This window comes from Oculina patagonica, chromosome 13, assembly GCF_052425735.1.
Source record: "Oculina patagonica isolate OP01 chromosome 13, crgOcupat, whole genome shotgun sequence".
NCBI classification, from domain to species: domain Eukaryota; kingdom Metazoa; phylum Cnidaria; class Anthozoa; order Scleractinia; family Oculinidae; genus Oculina; species Oculina patagonica.
In genome coordinates, this window is record NC_135770.1 from 33820224 (window position 1) to 33838207 (window position 17984).

The 17984-nt window shown below is 38.9% G+C and overlaps 2 protein-coding genes across 3 annotated transcripts; one reads left to right on the forward strand and one right to left on the reverse strand.

The window, feature by feature from the left end:
* Nucleotides 1-996: 996 nt before the first annotated feature.
* Nucleotides 997-7978, forward strand: LOC144637154 (TNF receptor-associated factor 4-like). The gene is made up of 9 exons (XM_078496295.1): nucleotides 997-1151; nucleotides 1997-2048; nucleotides 2631-2738; nucleotides 3984-4148; nucleotides 4351-4428; nucleotides 5749-5826; nucleotides 6644-7057; nucleotides 7118-7258; nucleotides 7952-7978. Exons 1-9 carry the CDS (start codon nucleotides 997-999, stop codon nucleotides 7976-7978), a joined length of 1218 nt encoding a protein of 405 aa, XP_078352421.1.
* Nucleotides 7979-9606: 1628 nt separating this feature from the next.
* LOC144635205 (TNF receptor-associated factor 4-like) lies at nucleotides 9607-17137 on the reverse strand. Of its 2 annotated transcripts, none has more exons than XM_078494287.1 (7): nucleotides 16953-17137; nucleotides 16246-16297; nucleotides 14376-14474; nucleotides 12714-12878; nucleotides 12075-12152; nucleotides 11458-11535; nucleotides 9607-10479 (listed from the first exon to the last, which is right to left on the reverse strand). In XM_078494287.1, the coding sequence occupies exons 1-7, from the start codon at nucleotides 17117-17119 to the stop codon at nucleotides 9814-9816; spliced, it is 1305 nt and encodes a 434-aa protein (XP_078350413.1). In that variant the 5' UTR covers nucleotides 17120-17137; the 3' UTR covers nucleotides 9607-9813. The 2 variants fall into 2 exon arrangements, with proteins under 2 accessions (XP_078350413.1, XP_078350414.1); XM_078494288.1 differs by having other exon boundaries at nucleotides 11458-11530; nucleotides 12070-12152.
* Nucleotides 17138-17984: the final 847 nt, after the last annotated feature.

A 17984-nucleotide genomic window follows, 5' to 3' on the forward strand; every position in this document is an offset into this window, starting at 1 on the left:
GTTGTTTAAATTGTAACGATTTTTATTTAGTTGTTCATTCCCTGATGAAGTCAGGCCGTGCCTGACGAAATACTGGAAGAAAATATACAAGTTCAATCCCTCTACCGTGCGGTCAGCCTTTCTGTTTTTTAACTTGTTCGTATTTATACAATTTGCTGATCAGATCCACCAGGATCCGGTTCTTTGTATTGTCCGTTGGCCCTTACTCAAGTTAAAAGATTTCCCGAGGCACGAATCAGTGCACACGAACTCAATCTCCTCCCTAGAGCCCCCATTTCTTTTGGTCAGCACCAGCCTAGTCCCTAGGCGTTCTCCTCCTCTCTCGGGCGAGCGCGAGGTCCACGTAAGGGCCTGAGAACGGGTTGGCGTGCCGCCGCTCAGTGTCATTCGGTGACGTCACGAAATTTCGCGCCAAATTGATAAGCGGGAAGGGAACGCCTGGGTACTAGGCTGGGTCAGCACCAAGAACACCCGAAAGAAACGCGCCGACTGTAGACGAGATTGAGAAGAAAACTTCACAAAATCTTCGGCAAAATAAAATAAAATCAGCGATTTTTGCTTATTTTGCGCTTGGTGGTAACTGCTGGCACTTCTAGAGAGAGGGTTAATCATTCAGAAACAAAAAAATATCGTGATTTTTACATTATCGTTCTCATACTGGGTTGTTTACCATTTGGCGGAATAGACCGGTCAGAATGACCAATGAAAAGTAGAAGTCGCTCCCACCCACCCCCCCCCCCATCCCCCCCCCCCCCAAGAAAAAAACGTATTTTAAACGTTGGTGATTCATTGGCCAAATCGCGAAAATTTATTACCAAGGGAAAAGCACTGTTCTATTTGCTTCCAACGAAAATTTCCAGCATTTTTGTTTAATTTAAATTGTGAGCACCTTGCTGACAGAAAATTCTTTGCAGTCCGTTAACCATGCATGACTTGGTAATTTATGCAAAAACGCTTAGCTTGAGGTCTTGATAGTTTAATTTGAGTCAGCTCGTCATGTCTGGCTTTGAATACGCGTTTGTAAATGAAGTTCTTCAAGAATACTTATGCCCGATATGTCACTGTCCCATGCGTGAACCAGTGCAGACGAAATGTGGACACAGATTCTGCAAACACTGCTTGGAACAGTACATGAAAGAGTACGTAAACCTGTAAGATAAAGACAGCTGGATGTTTTTACTTCAAGCAACTAGATGTCAGTGAAAATCGCATTTATAGCCGTTCACACCTCTGGCATTTTACTATTTAAGGTTCAGGCGCAATATTTTCGTTGTTCTGTTATCTCACTCAGACACATGTCGGTAGCTGAAAAATCGGTAGACGAAATTACTCAGGCACTATCGAATGCTCGAATATCAACTTTTATACCATGCCATAGAAAATACAGCCAATCAGAATACAGGAAAGCCGTTGTATATTCGACGGTATTCAACCCAACCTTCCCATCGTGCGCTGCGATTGTATTCTCGACGAAATTTAGTAAGCGTATTTTCTATGGCATGGTATAAAATAGTTACACAACACTTTCTCGTGGTATACTATGGAATATCCCACTTGTCACTTGTATTTTCTTGGTATACACACTCGCCTAAAGGCTCGTGTGTATACCGAGAAAATACAAGTGACTCGTGGGATATTCCATAGTATACCACTCGAAAGCGTTGCATAACTAGTATATATTAAGCTTAATGCATACTCAGTTCATTTTGTTTATATCACAATTGCACTAAAATCACGAAAGAAATTAATCTTGCAAACACGGTAGCTAACAAACTTTAATGAACTTAGGCGTTTCGTGGTATAGTTTCCGTCAGTTGGTGTAGACGTTATCTAAAAATACTCTCAAGAAATATTCTTGTGCCGATTGCGGTTTATCTTGCAATGCAAATAATTGTTCTTCTACAATAAGCTACAATACCATCCATTCTTTTTGTTGTATTCTTAATTAGTAAGATGTGAGCGACATATTCCAAACATTTAGGTGTATAATTTTTAGGAAAAGTGAATGTCCCATCGATCGTTGCACCCTTGATGAGCCTTCTGCGAAGGTAAGTACGTACCGGTATGTAAATTGACTTCTCTCTTGCAAAAGTTATAACTTTTCAGGCATAACATGCGCTATGATTTATTCAGGGGCACCCAAGGAGAAAAATATAATAGAGGTGTCGGAACACCGTTTTGTCGTTATAAGTGCCTTTTTGTGCAATTTTAAGCCTTATTTTTTAAACGCTAAGAAAAATGAATCTTTTCGGATACGCTAGCTGAACTTTTAAACTTCAGAAAATTATAGGGAAAGAAACATTATAACCCGAATTTACGAGCCGCTGTTGCCTTCTCAAAAATCCCAGCTGGCCTTTTTGGTACCAAAAACGACATTTTTCTCTCTCCGAAAACAAAAGGCTCCATGTCACGAAAGTCTAAGCTGAAGAAATCTCGAGCTCCCATTTTTCATCACACTTTTATCCGAAAATCGTAGGCGATTATAGGTCTTCTGAACAGATATTCACCGAAACGGTCGATTGGGTGCCGGCTGTTTATTTTCATCTCCATTTTTATTATTTAGAACAATCACGCTACATTAGTACAACCTAACGTCTTGTGGATAATGATCATTTGATGTGTTTTCATAGAATATATATCCTGATTTAGCAATTCAAAGGACAATTTTGGACTTTGTCATAAAGTGCCCTAATGAACACAATGGTTGCAAATGGACTGGGGAACTCAGAAGTGTAGAGGTGACTGTTACGCGGTTTACATGTTTTATTTTCGTCTGTTGGTTTTCACTGGGCATAAGCACAAACACAAGCATAAGTATATAAGAAGCATAAGCATAAGAACACAGTCATTTCTTTTATGTTGTCCTCACTAGGAATAAACATGTAAGCACAAGAAAACAGAATTGTTTGTTTTTGTAGTTGTTGTTGACGTTTATGTATCCTGTTCCTTTTAGATTAGATGCCATGCATATAAACAAGTATGTGTGTGTTGCTTTGGCAAAGCTCTGTTTGCTGGGATAATAAAAGACAAGACTACCAGTTGGCAGATTTTGGCCACGGATGTGGCCGTTTATTTTTTATATCAAGGATAGAAAGCTTAAAATATGGAAACCTTAAAGTATTATCCCAGCAAAGGTGAGGGAGAACCCGCCAACCCAAACCAACAACAACAGAACGCAGGGAGCAGTGGGAGGGGAAAATTATCTTCACTCGTTGACGCCATGAGCGAAAAGGCGATGTAACCGCGCTTTCGTAACCTAAAAGGCCGCGAAAATGTAACCAGAAGTGATAGTTGGAGGGAATTTCACCGGAAGCTGGTAAAGACTTACGAAACAAGCTACATAAAACCATTTATTTTTGCAAAATAAATATCCTTTTTAATGTGCTTGTGCTAATGTTTGCGCTTGTGCTTTTGTCCGTGCTTATATTATACCCCAGTGAGGAACGGCCTTTCAAGGCTAAGTATTTAAAAGTGACTTGATTTTTTGCAGTTTACAACAATAATGATGATGATGACGACTTAATTTAAAGGAGCTATGTTTGAATTCATTTTTCTTCTTACTTTCAAATTGAAGAAAAACTCAAAATTAAAATTTTCTTATGCAGAACAAAACACCAAACTGAGGAATAAAAATCCCAAAATAAACAAGGTTGGTTGCGACTGACGAAGATTAAGACGGATTACAAATGAAAAATTTGAAAACATTTGCCAATTTTTTCAAATGTTTTGTCCATGACGTAGCTTCTTTAAGTGTCAGGTTAAAATAACAGTTACACACTAAAAAAAGGCACTATTTAAAATAAGATACATTGCAAAAAAAAAAAAAAACCAATCAGTAAACATAAAAACTTAAGATCTATAAATTAATATGCCTCGCCCTCTTAAATTTCTCAACTTATATTTCTATATCGTTAACTTTTAATTCAATTTGAAATCAATACATTGTTAAATCAAAAGTACAAAATGACGATTTTGTTTTTCAGACACATGAGCCTAGCTGCAGTTTTGTGGGTGTGAAATGCACTAACGAGGATTGTGAAGCTACTCCCCTGAGAAAAGATCTGCATAATCACGTGACCAATAAATGTCCAAAAAGAAAAGTTGAGTGCTTCCACTGTAAAACATTCTTTAAATGGTACATGAAAGAGGTAAATGATTCTTTGTGATATAAACCAAGAGAACATTCATATTCTCTTGTATAAACAGAATATATCGATTTTTCTTATGAGGCTAATTGTTATGAAAGATGCTAAGGTTGCAACAGCCCATTAGATTAATCAGTGCTGTTTGCCGTTATTTTTATATCTGTTTGTTTGTTTGTTTGTTTGTTTTTACTCATTATTTTTACAGGGACATTTTGACGTGTGTACGAAATACCCGATGGCTTGCCTTCAAAGATGTGGTGAACATAAAATTCCAAGAGACAAGGTAGACCTGTAATTTTGTTCAAACATTTTAGTACAATTACCAAAAAAAGATTAAGAACAAAAGTGCCGGTTACTGCCAGTATATTGAGTATCAAAAGCTGAAATAGAGTCGAAATACACTTCCGAACCCGTAAAATATAGTTTAAAGAACATTTTCAATTTTATCGCGTGAGCAGAATAACCACAGTCAGCAGAAAACTGAGGCGTTAGTCAAAATACTGCAATGAACTGGCTTGGTCATGAAATAAACAGCTTAAGTGCACAGTAAAATGCCAGGTGTGATGTCTGACTCAACCCCAATATGAAGGAACCTTATAAAGCACGCCATTTCTGGAAAAACGACTTGGCAACTGATTCAAGGCTATGATATACCTGGGAGGTTAACTCTTTAATGTACTCGTTCATTGCGAATTGCGTTAATTACACTGTGGAAAATAACATTCTTGAGGCTGGTTCTCATAATCGCCCCGATCGTTTCTATCGCCTCGTCACTTCAAATTAAAAGGTTTTCTTGCGATCGGGGCGATTATATGAGAAAATTACACAGACGATCGCTAACGTCTGCGGCGATTGGGGCGATCACGATCTTTTGGATCGCCCGTGGTCTATCCTTCTAGCTCTTCTTTCCCTTCTTCGCCGTAAAACTTCAATAACTGAGAAGATAGGAGGCCACGAGCTTTGCTCTTTCATTGAAGGCTGCCATTGTGTTGCATCTAGAGCTAAAATGATTGTTTTTCGTAAATCTTCGCTCATACCACGCGATCGGGACGATCATATGAGAACCCCCGGTCGCTTCCAATCTCTTCGATCACCTAAGACCGTCTCAGAATTTGCAAAACGATCAATGCGATAGAAACGATCGGGGCGATCATATGAAAACCAGGCTTTAATGAACAGTTTTGCGTCAAAGTAGAAGAAAACATTAAAATATAAAATAAAAAGGCGAAGTTTCAAAATTAGATTTTTAGTGAAGATAGGGTATAACAAAAACGTTCTTAAAATCAAGGTTGGCCTGTAAACATGAAAACATGCACGACAAAAATATTGAAATTTTACAATTAGTAAATTTAAATTATTTTTTTCAATATACATTTTCTCCGCGCGAGCACCATTTTTTCCTATAATTATATTGGCTAAGAAGGACGTATTTTCTTACCGTGCACGAAGATAGCACATTATTCGTCAATTCTATGAACTCTAATGACGTGATGGGTAGATACTCGATCAGGGCGGAAGGAGAGAGCTCTGACGCCCTGTACTCGAACAAGTGATTCATCGTTTTTGAACTACAGTATAACATTTCTCGTCATTTAATTTCTAGATGAATGAACACATTGAAAACAGTTGCCCTCATACTAAAGTGGAGTGCACGTTTGTCCATATTGGTTGCAAAGCTAAGGTACGATCTGGGGAGGAGGAGGGAACTCCCGTATGAAACGGACGGGGAAACGGTCTACTCGCTCGGGGGTGTAAATTAAGGATATTGGCCTCATTAAGGGTTTTGATGGCCTGCGTTGCAGACGAACTAAACCCCGGTAGACTATATCGAGGATTCTGTGACACGTCCGGCTGCAACGCAGGCTAAGGTGTTCCCGGGGGAGGGGGGGGGTACTCAGGACTTCAAGTGACGGAGATGATCGAATAAGGGAAAAAATCAAGACCCAAAAAATCCCTAGGGCTTTCAACATAACCAAAAAGATCCCCACATAAAAAAATTGACCCCTCAAAAATCAACAGCGAAACACGTTTGTTTGTACTTTATTCGCAAAACTACCCAGCGAATGCACTACTGCCCGTCAAGACTGAACAGGCATGAAAAATGATATCTTTTAGGGGTAAAAAAGAGCTTAAGCCACATCCAAATTGGGTTTCCTTTAGAGGTTTTAATTCAACTGTTCTGATGAGCATCCCCATCCTTTTGATCTGGAATTCTCCCTGGAGGGTACGAACGGTAGAAAGTAAATGTAGTGTACTTACTATTTCTAAGCTATCATTACAAACAGATGCATTAATTTCAGGGAGAAGGATATTAAATTTGCGATTTTTCTGTTTTTGTGGAGAGAGGTTCTCTTGTGTTTTGTTGATAGTGTTTTGTTCGCTTTACTTTTTTCATCGTAACTTCTGGTTCTTTTCAGGGCTTTGTTTTGTTAGAAACAGTATAAACCAATCATATTCGTTTCGTATATAGAAAATGGCATGCATTTTTTTCACTTCAGGTGCAACGAAGAGCCATTTCAGACCACGTGAAAAAATATTCAGAATTCCATTTGAAGCTGGCTTGTGAAAGACTTCAAGAGCTTCAGGTCTCATCTACTCTCACTGCAGCAAGTATTCAAGAAGTGCAAACTGAAACGGCTACCGCCATGAAAAAGATTAAAGAATTATCAGAAGCCGTTCTAAAAAGTGAAGGTCTGCAAGACTTGAGCGACAGGGTTGCTGAAAGAAAAGAGAAGTTACAAGAACCGCAAAGTAGGGAGGATGCATCTGACAGGCTCTCCTCGCTACAGGATGACGTTTTCTCTATAAAGAAGGAAGTGAAAGAGCTCTCGAGAAACGTGTCCGTCAATGCAAAGCTCTTGGAGCTTCAAGATGAAATAAATAATTTGCAAAAATTAATCCCCAGAGTTAACGTTGTTGCTGGGACCAACAAAAAACTTCAACAACAGCAAGAAGCGAATGCTAGTTTGAAGAAAGAAAACAGTGCTAATTTGCAAGTTCTACGGAAAGAAGTTGCTGGGACCAACACAAAACTGCAGAAACTCAATGAAGAACTCAATGAAGCAATTATTAGAATGGAGGAGCGAAACTTTGATGCAAACAGTTGCAGTTTGGTATTGTCAGAGATAGATTCTGCCAAATTGGAATTACGACGTCTTCGTGAAGACACTGAAAGGAATAGGAACTTGGACAAATTTCGTATCGATCGCTGGGAAATGTTTAGTGAAATCATACTGACTAGCATTTTTTGCATAGCTGTTTACTTAGTTTGTTTTCGATTTGGAACAGTCGCTGATTTGTATTCGCTTATCATGTCTATCTTCTATAAGTAACAATGATGGCTTACTACCCTTGCTTTTCCACCGGAAAAATTAACAATATGGAAGCTACAATCTGTCCTAAGAAACTGCCAAACTTAGACAATCCACTTTTTCCAAGTCCTACTAAATGTTTTGGGTACAATGATTTATCTATCACTCAGATCTTAAACTGGAATGCACGGTGGCCTAATGGTTAATGTGCTGGACTCCGGATCGAGCGGTCCAGGTTCGAACCTCGCCTTAGGCACTGCGTTGTGTTCTTAGGACACTTTACCCTAATAGTACTTCTCTCCACTTAGGTGTATAAATGGGTACCGGCAATTTACTGCTGGAGGGTAACCCTGCGATCGACTACTTTGGTAGTCTCCGGACATTTTCGGAAGTCGACAGAAATTTTCGGCAGTCTTAGGGAATCGTCGTAAAATGGCCGAAAACTTCTTGGCGAAGTAAATTTCGCAATTTTTATTTAGTTATGTTTTTGTGTAGGTAATCAAATGGGCCGAGAAAAATTGAGGATTAATATCACGCGTGTTTTCAGAAATTTTGTCCTCTATGTTATGAGAATTATTACATACTAAATTTCATATTTTACAACACTTGCATTAGCTTACAACCTCCAAGCGATCAGTTGACTATTTTCCGGGTCATATCGAAAAACAGGTCCCAGCCCCATGACGCTAGGCTATGACTGCGTCATAGACTAGATATGAGAGTTTGTATGGGAACTTAACATCATGTATAGCAGTTCTTTTCAAATATTAACTGCAGAAAGCATTGCAAATGTCGCCAAACATTCTATTACTTACAACGGGGATTGTGAATCTTGCATAAATGAAGGAGAAGGGGCATGCTTACCAGTCCACTCCAGTCTGAAACGGTATACAACTAAACTCTAAAACAGTTTTCACTAGAAACGTTTGCAAAGGAAAAGCCATGCATGCCCGAGAATACATTAAATGACAATAATTTAAGTGCTAATGAACCTTTAATTTATCTAGCTTACTGAATACATTATATGTAAATTAGATCTTTTGTGTGAATATTTATGTTATGTTTTTCTTTTCCTTTTTTTTTTCCTGTAAATATTTGTGTAATGTATTGTAATTTGATGTAAATAAATGCTGTTAATAAAAAATAAAAAAAATAAAAAAAACTCTTTAGTCGAAGATTGGGTAGCAAATTTTACGTTTTCTTGATCTGAGACGGGGTAGGGGTTTTGACCCCAGCGGAGTACCCCACCCAATTTTTCTAGGTGCCTCACCTACCGTGGAATACGAGGAGACGTGTCACTGCATCGTGCTCGCACTACATTGTCTTGTGTGTTAACATATGATTTTGTTTCTACTTATGTCCTCGTCTTACGTCCCGGCTAGTGTGTAAAGAGCCGTGATTTTTGTCGCTACCACACGTGGCATGACATGCCGAGCAACACGAACCCTCGTGGGTGACCACCTTTTAAATGTAAAGTAAAACGGGCAACATTTCTTGCAACAGTGTTGCTTTGCAAGTTAAATAGGTTTGTTACGCCAGGGACCGCGCAGAGGAAGCAAAAAATTGTTAGTTCAGTAATAAGGGACAAAAGTTACTGGCAAAGTAGACGCGCAGATAAGTTTAGTACAAACACTGTCATAAATTAGTTATAAGTCGCTATAATTATCGAAAAAATTTTCAGTTGTAGCCTTGTGCTAGTACAGGTTTATGTCTTTTAAATGGCTTCTTTTTGCAAGCGGACCTCTCAGGAAAACGAAAACGTAATTGGTTCAAAAACCGGGCTGGAAAAAATAGGTCAGCAAGGGTGACACCCACCCCCCCCCCCCGCCCGCTAATGTCGCTCACGCGTCCGTCTTTAGTCCCCCCCCCCCCACTCTAAAACTTGCTGCGCGGGCCCTGTTGCAATACCCGTTGCAATACTGGTGCTAAAACCTGCAAAGTGTTGGGAAAGTGCAATTTGAATATTAGTTTCATTTACAAACAACAGAAAGGTAATTTCTGTCAACAATTTATTGTACGCACATCTTGATGTAAGATTTGCATTGCTGTTATTAAGCTTATTTTTTTATTTATTTTATACTTGCATAATTTGCATAGATACTTGTACATTACTATGGCAACTGAATTCGAATCCTATTATATACTTGAGGCCAAGTTTTTATCTTGAAAATAATAAAAGCCTGTACATTATACGCATTGTGATGCCATCTTTGATAAGGAATGTTCATTTTGTTGGAAGAAGGAAGAAACAAAATATTGCATTGTTCTTGGTAAAGGAAAAAAAAAAACAAGCGATAGCCCCTTACATCGTTTTGGCTGTCGTCCTTAGGGTAAAAAACAACTCACGGTCATGTATTCTATATGTCATAGTCACCATGGAAAATTCTCGAAAACTTTCTTTCCCTATGTTCCACAAATGCGACTTTGATAAATATCGTATCGTCTTTGATGTAGGAGCGTGAGTACAAGTCTTTGTGAAATACGAACTCCCAAACGCCACAAGCTGGCTCCGAGTCTTCGGATGGTCTTGCCAATCCCTCGGCGGGTTGGTGTTGAAGTTCTTTTCTTAAATGCCTTCTTTTTTCCACTAACTCATTTTGGTCTAACAAGGTGAAAACCACAGAGTCTTGAAAAGGCCATATCAGAAGTCCATCATATTCCCCGATCAGAACCCTGAGATAAATTGACATAAATTCACCCTTCTCGTCAACGTTATCATTGGTGTAGTAGCCATCGGGATAAAGCTCGACCCCGAATTTGTAGCCATTGTAGGTAGAGTAGAACGGATCGCTAATTATTACTCTGCTCTCGTTTGATTTAGCAGCCTCCATGGTAGATGAAAAGTTCGATATTTTCCATAAAAAGGGGGAATTCTGTAAGCGTTCTAACTTTCCTTCAAGGCGAGTTATCGTTTGAGCTTGTTCCTGGATTGTCTTTGACATATTAACCATACTCTTACAAGCCAGTAGTAGATGACTGTCCTTTAATGCATCAAAATGAGCTTGGGAATCACGCCTCTGAAACTAAGTGAAACGAAATATTACACTTACAATTCCAGTTTGCAACAGAATAGCACGTAAGTACTTAAGCAATAGCCTCCATTTGGCGCGAAAATATTTAACAATTATTCCACGAGCGCGCGTTGGATATGAGATGTTTATAGAGGCGCGTAGCGCCGGCTTGGCTATAACGATTTCATATCCAACAAGCGCGAGTGGAATAATTGTTTTATTAAAAACGCCCAAAGAATTGCAATATTTGAGCTCCCCAGCTGTTTTCATTGACGCGTATCAGCCACCATATTTGTGGTCAATGGTATATGAGCTCATATACCATTGCTTGTTAACCAATCAAAACTCAGGAATTGCAATACACCATTGCTAGTTTTTAATAAACTCTGAGATTGTCTCCAGACAAATTATTTAATCCGAGAAGTGATACGTTTCTCGAAAGCGAAGCTCAAGAAATACTGTGATTTTCTGGAAACAGATAATGTCCAAGCTAGGAAAAAAGTATCTGTGCATATTTTGGAAGCCAAATGGAGGCTATTGTGTTTATTTATCCACAAGGATGCACTGATTATCGATTATTGGGGATGGAGTCATCTGACACAGATTCTTGTTCTTTCGTATTTCAGGCTACCGTGCGGGAGGTCTCGAGTCCCAGACCAGACCAACACTCAGGGTCTTAAAATAACTGAGGAGAATATGCTGCCTTTGCAATGACGTCTACAAATGGTTTGATATTCTAGTCTTCTCGGATAAGGACGATAAACCGTATGCCCCGTCTCCTGCATCTTCAGTGTTGTGGTCAGCAGGGGACGTAAAAGAACCCACACACTTATCGCAAAGAGAAGGGCATGAATTTCCCGGTGTTGTGGTCTGGTCTTTGCCCATTGCTCGGAGATATTAGCTGTATAAGCTACTCTACAAATCCGAGGGTAAACAAAATTGGTGATGATGATGATGATGATGATGATGATGATGATGATGACATCGTACCTTGATTGTACATCCTATTGCACTGAATTCACAGTCTATCACAGTCAGGGGACAAAGCTTTTCAGTGTGGCGACTGACCTGTCAGAGACAAAAACTGTCAACAATCCACTACATACACAAAGATTCCAGCAATCATACACGTAAGAGGTCCTAAGAGTGGTCGGAGAAGCGCATATCTGTGTGTTTTTTTTGGCTAAGGTAAGGAGGGAGGGCCCCCTTTTAAAACACACTTCCATTTCCTTATTATGAATCTGAGCACATTTTACCTCACCTTTCATATTATTGCGTTGAAGTATCAAGAAAGTTTTAGAACATGCATGTAAGGACGTGTTTAAAGAGAACTACAGTCAACTCTCTCTTAAACAGACACCGTCGGGACCGCCTCCAACTATAAAAATATAAAAATATTATAAAAAAATATATTATATAGGGAGTTTAGTTACAGTAAAATGACTGAAAAACGGCAAGGTTTAGTTTCAGTAAAATGACTGAAAAACGGCAAGGACCATCACAAGGTGTCCGTCTTTAAAAGGTGTCTGTCTCATAGAGGTGTCCGTTAGACAGAGTTGACTGTAATTCATATTAAGAGCTTGCATAGGATTGAAAGATAACATTACCTCTTCTCTTGGTATGTTCTTCACGCCACACTTGTTACTACACTCTACTGGAAACTTCGGACAGACTTCATTGTGAGCCTGTTAAAGTAGGGTACAGAAAAGTAAAACAAAATGAATCTGCTTAGAACCAGAAATAGGCTTCATGTGATGAATGCTTACTTTCTCGATCAAATCAAAAGAAATCACCAGTAACCAATAGCCTTTATTTAACGTGGTTAAATGTGCATTTAATAACTACTTCACAGACATGCGTATTCGCGTAAAAAAATCTATATGAAAATATATTAAGAATTAAAATTAACAGTTGATCATGTATCAATTTACATTATGTTGTGAACGTTGATTGAAAAACATGTATACGTATTTACATGATTAAAATGTAAAATTCGAGAAATCTAACTTAGAAATCAATTTCTTAAATGTTCTGATTTTGTTTGATGAACGAATTTGATCGGGAAGAGCATTCCAAATCTTAGCAGCAGTACATGTGTATAACGCCATAGCTTCATAGTCCATAGGTTGTTGTGAAAAGAAAGAAAGAAAATACTCAATATTTAGAAAAGATCAACGTGTTTGTTTGGGAAGAAATGATGATGCTGCGATGGTTTTCAAAAAGTTCTAAGAGCTGCAACAACTAACCTGTTTTTCCAGTTTAGGAAAGCGTTCAGAGCAGAAGGCGCATTCAATCACGGACCAGAGGCACGTGGTCTCCACGTGGGTGATGATATCCTTGCGAAGAACTTTTTCATCGCAGCCCGCGTTAATACATTGTACACGTTGAAAACTGCACTCCCCTTCGTGTTTCTGAGAACGTAACAACAAATGAGCACTGCTTATTACTTTGAGACAAAAAATTAAATAATCTCGCCCCTTACGCCCTCACTGAACACCATAACACATTCCATTCTTTATGAATATATTGCAGGTTAAGCGGTTTTCAGGTTAAATCCGTTTGAAGCGTAGTTTAATCTGATTCAACCCGAGGATAACAATGTATCGGACTTTCTATTAATGAATTCAAGTTAGTTTATGTCATTGTAATGTACCAGTCAAATCGAAGGTTCAACATCCCCCCCGGGCAACACCCCGGGCATTTGAATTAATTTTTTGAAAAACTTGTGTTCAAATTCCCCCCTCCCCGGGCCAAAAAGCCGTTCAAATGCCCCACCATAGATCCATTTCAGGTCATTAGAAATGCCTTTTTCCAAGAATTAATTCACGCGCCAAGTTAGCAGACAAGTTTAAAATACAGGAAAAAGCGTTTGTAGCCCTTCGCCTCTTATCCAAGTTGTCACAAAGCGGTAATCTTTTCTTTTAAAATCCTTAAACTCGCCATTTCGGACCTCAGTTTCGGCCTCCGACATGATTTATCAGCCCACGTTCACTCACTGGGACACGTAGCACGGAATCGAGGTTAGAGTTCAAATTCCCCACCCAATATGAGTTGTGATCAAATTCCCCACCCCCAGGGACAGCAAAGGCTTCAAATGCCCGGGGTATGCCCGGGGGGTATGTTGAACCTTCGATTTGACTGATACATAAAGTGCTATCTTCAGTTGAAGCAGATTAATCTAGGTCGGAAACGGATTTAACCTGCATCATATACGGTGTGGAATCGTGAAACGTGATCTGTTAAGTAGCTTTGAACGGCTTGATTTACCACAAATATCTCTGAAACAAGAATGTAACTTTTAATTTTCCGTGACTTTGATTCTGTGATCAAAACTAGTAATTCGCTCGGAAACGTAAAAACATCGTTTTATTTTTTTATGAATCGTGATCTGGATCCCCTTCCCCTTGTAAAAAAAACTGAACAGTCAAGATGGCTGACAAGTGAAAATGTTTTTATTCCTCGTGCTTAGTCATGTGAGGTGGGAGAGTCTTACTTGACACATTTATATCACACCCCTCTCCGACCTCCCCCTTCACCACACCCTTCAGGGCTTCACGTTTGCTACCACGGTTCATTTAGAAATATCTGCGTGTCAGTAGGTCGTATTTTCGAAAATCATTTGCTCAACAACGTTGTCCTTAAACGTACTGTGAGGCTAAATCCTGATCATGATATCCTATCTAACCCACCTAACCACTTATGCGCTGTCATAAATTAAAATGATTGCCCAGAACAATTTTAGTAGTTTTGGTAGTCTTCTCCGCAGACGTTTCTTGTCACGTCACATAGGGCATAGTTACGCAGTTGCGTGACGAACCTAATTACGCATACGCCTACGGAGTTTGGAAGAAACGTTAAATTGATCACATGATTATTTAAAAAAAAAAAAAAAAAAAAAAAATGGTTACCGTGACATCTCTAAGTTCTCCGATCCAAGAACAATCCATATTAGGACATTTGACCAGCGCATCAAGTATTTTACGATGACACGCAACATCTGAGAAAACCTGAAAAAAAAAAAAAACATGATTAAAGAAACTGAAATATATCATCAATTAAGGCCTGAATAGATTGGTTCTGACAAGATTTGAGGTTTTACAAAACTACGGAAGAAAACTATAATTGTAGGTAAACGTGGCGTCCTCGTTATGGGGTAAATTTAGTTCTCTCACTAAATCACTGAATCGACCTATATTCCTTTAAACTAGTAGTAATCAGAGATCAGGGGAGTGCGTTCGACCTATAGGTAAAATAGACCCAAGGTAAGCAGGCAGTGGCAAAAAAACCGACATGGTCGGCCTACTTGTAGTATGCCTTATGTCAAAGTTAGTTACTATGCTTCAGTACCGAACCAAACGCGAGGAGGATAAGTGTGAGAAAGATTGTGTGACGAGCCAAAAGAACATAGAATGAATGAAATATTATGTACACAAAAATAATTATTTATTTCACTTGACCTGTTATCGTTTGGCACTATCGTTTTCCACAAACTTCTGGAAATACTTTTACTTCGATTTAAAATTCCACAGACATAATTCACACAGTAATCCACTACACGCATATTACATTCACACAACGATTTCCTCGTCAAAACGTCTAGTGTTTCTAGGAATAACGATATACCACAAATTCAAAGAAATGATAAAACAATTTCGATCCGTATTATACCCACTCTCGAGGCATTTAATTCTAACAATTTGTAGTTTTGTGCAACATATAATAATTGCAGGAAAATACGCTGGTTTACCTACGAACGAACTCCGTACGAAACTACGCATCGACTTACTCGATTTCCACTCTTTTTATGACGTTCGGTGGCTGAAGACAACTCTGCTACCTTGGATAATAACCATGACATTTTTGGCAAAATAACAATTTTGACAACACGTTTTTAACCCTTTTTTCAAGCAAAATAATGTTTCTAAGCTGCGTTTGGGACGCCATCTTGTTTTACATGAAATCGAGGCCATATGTGGCTACCAGTTTCCCGGCCGAGAATTGCCCCTGCAAAAATCAATCGGGGCGGCCAATCTGGCGTCCATACATCTGCGCGCGCATTAAGGCTCGATTCATTCCGCATAACAGTACACAGGCATACCAACTCAAAAGACACAGGACACAAAAACAAAATTAGGCTTGCGCTCTCCTTCGTCGAACGCAATCATGTGATACTCATGAATTACATGTGACATTTCGATATGATGCCAGAATTGTTTTAATTTCTTACTTTTAATGTTACCAAATACGATTACCTTTAGTTCAACTGAACTTCACCTGGGTATAAATCAGATTTTAAAATGCGATTTATAATGAGCTCGCGCGAAACGTGTACAAATACGTGGGCGAATAGTGTTGATCACGCGAGGACTCGAAAGATGTTTTGTCGCTTTATTGAATTCCGAGCTTTTCAATCAGCTTTCCAAAGAAGTTTACAACGCTTTGTTGGTCGCTTAGCTGTTTATTGCTTCACGACTATTACGTATCCAGTGTCACAAGAGAGGAACATTAAAAGTAGCACAAAATATCACGACATATTTACACTACTTCCGGTTAATTTTCCGCGTTCTCTGTTACATCAGGCATATTTTAAGAACAGGATGTTATCCTTTTAGGAAAGAGCAAGTTTTATTCATGGCCTTCAAAGTTTTCTTTTAATCTTTAAGAACTCTGGCAAGTGAATGCTTATCGAGTATAAGGGAAGTTTACAGGACTGGCAATCTTCTCCGAGCAAGCACAAAGCACTCTGAGCATAATTATTATACAGGAATAAAATAATACCCTTTCGGTTGATATAGGCTCTCTGTCTGCAGGGCACTGTGGCGTTTCAGATCTAAAAGCAAGAGGCATGACAAAGCGTTACCCAACAAATAAATTTTAAAAAGATTGTCTGAGATATATTTTTTTAGAATTATAAGCACATTCGCTTTATTATGCTGTGAGAGAACTGATAGTGTTTTCTCTCGATCTGTCCTCCACGAAAAGCGAACACTGAATTTTAATATTTATATTCCTAAATTTATGGATTGATTCGGTTCACTTGTTTCGTCGTTGTATCAAGTTGTTAAATGAATGTCATGAATAACAGTGAATAACCAAACTTCAAAACGTTTATAATTTATCGGATCGAGTTAAGTTCTCCCTAATAAAGTGAAGTCCAAATAAGATGAAAGGTTTTAACAGTGTAAATTCTGCGTTAGATAGTAACACTGAGTTTTTTCGCTATGGACGGTTATGCTATGTTCGAGTTTGTTTATATTCAACATTCCATGTTCTTTCGCAACCTCAAAGACCACCATAATATTTCGGCTCAACTTGTTCTTTCGTTAAATAAAAAGTAAAATACTTTGCCTTCCATGCTAGGAGATTTGCTAAGTTTTGGTTCGCGAAGTGATCATAAAACGTCTGCAATGAGTTACAGATATACGTTTAAGCAGGTTTAAGTGATTTCGTATTTTATACAACAGACTTGTAGTTTACGTTTTTACCTCAATATTGTTGCAACACAGATCTCACAAAGTCTGTGACCGCATTTTTCGATTTGAACTGGATCTTTAAGTGGTAACTGGCACACAAGGCATTCCCAGTCATCAGGGATTTCGCCAACAAACTCGTATTCATAGCCTCCAAGATCAGGCACTCCGCCCGCCGCCATTTTGCACAAAAACGGAAGCGATCAGGGAAGCGACAAATATACGAGCGTGACCATAGTCACGCACTGTGTCGGTTCTGTGGGGGGTGGAGTGGGGCTGAGCCGCTTGGGCTCACGAAATGCTTGAGTATTTTCTCATTGTTTAATGTTGGAGAAATTTTAAAACACTCCAGTATGGCGGGTTGTTAGTCCTTGATATAATGGCATTGCTTCAATTGGCGTAAAACGTAGCAATTTATTCTTAAAGGTGCTCAAATAAAAGGCTACAAAAGGTTTTACTCTTGCCAGTCTCAGCGGCAAACAAACTACTTCGATTGATCGTCCTGAATAATCAGGCAAGGTGGGAAATAGATTTTAGTTTATAAAATTCTACAGAATTAACAAAACTGAACCATGACTACCGCACAACTGCTTATTAAAGTGATTTAAAGGGCAAAATAATTCGGCTTATAACCCACCGATTAATTTTCGCGCGCGCTCATTGGACAAAACGCATCACGTGGTACAAAATCGGACGACGGGTATCAGCGAATATACCCCGTCCGATTTGATATCCGTCGCCCGATTTTGTAGGCAAGCACAAAACAAACGAATGAAGTCACCTTATTCAATTCTAAATTTTAATGAATTTTACAGAGTTGTAAAATCACGTGAACCAATCAACTTACATTTGTTTCAACCACAGTTACGCCGGGCTCTTTCCTATAAATTTACTGACAATAAAGCGCGATGTAGAAATTAATCGGAGGGTTATAAAATAAATAAACCCCTTTCTGGCTTGCTGGTATATTGGAAGATAATGCCCTTGGCTGAAAGATTGTCCTCAAAATTTCACAGTTGCCCTCGAAGCTACGCTTCTCGGCCAACT

Excerpts from the sequence above, each read along its gene's own strand:
- LOC144635205 (XM_078494287.1), bottom strand. The coding sequence starts at position 17,119 with ATGGCGGCGGGCGGAGTGCCTGATCTTGGAGGCTATGAATACGAGTTT. Across the intron at positions 11,536-12,074 it reads AGAACATACCAAGAGAAGAG|GTCAGTCGCCACACTGAAAA; the intron begins GTAATGTTATCT and ends TGTCTCTGACAG. Across the intron at positions 10,480-11,457 it reads CAATAGGATGTACAATCAAG|TTTCAGAGGCGTGATTCCCA; the intron begins GTACGATGTCAT and ends CGTTTCACTTAG.
- LOC144637154 (XM_078496295.1), top strand. The coding sequence starts at position 997 with ATGTCTGGCTTTGAATACGCGTTTGTAAATGAAGTTCTTCAAGAATAC. Across the intron at positions 2,049-2,630 it reads TTGATGAGCCTTCTGCGAAG|AATATATATCCTGATTTAGC; the intron begins GTAAGTACGTAC and ends GTGTTTTCATAG. Across the intron at positions 2,739-3,983 it reads GGGAACTCAGAAGTGTAGAG|ACACATGAGCCTAGCTGCAG; the intron begins GTGACTGTTACG and ends TTTGTTTTTCAG.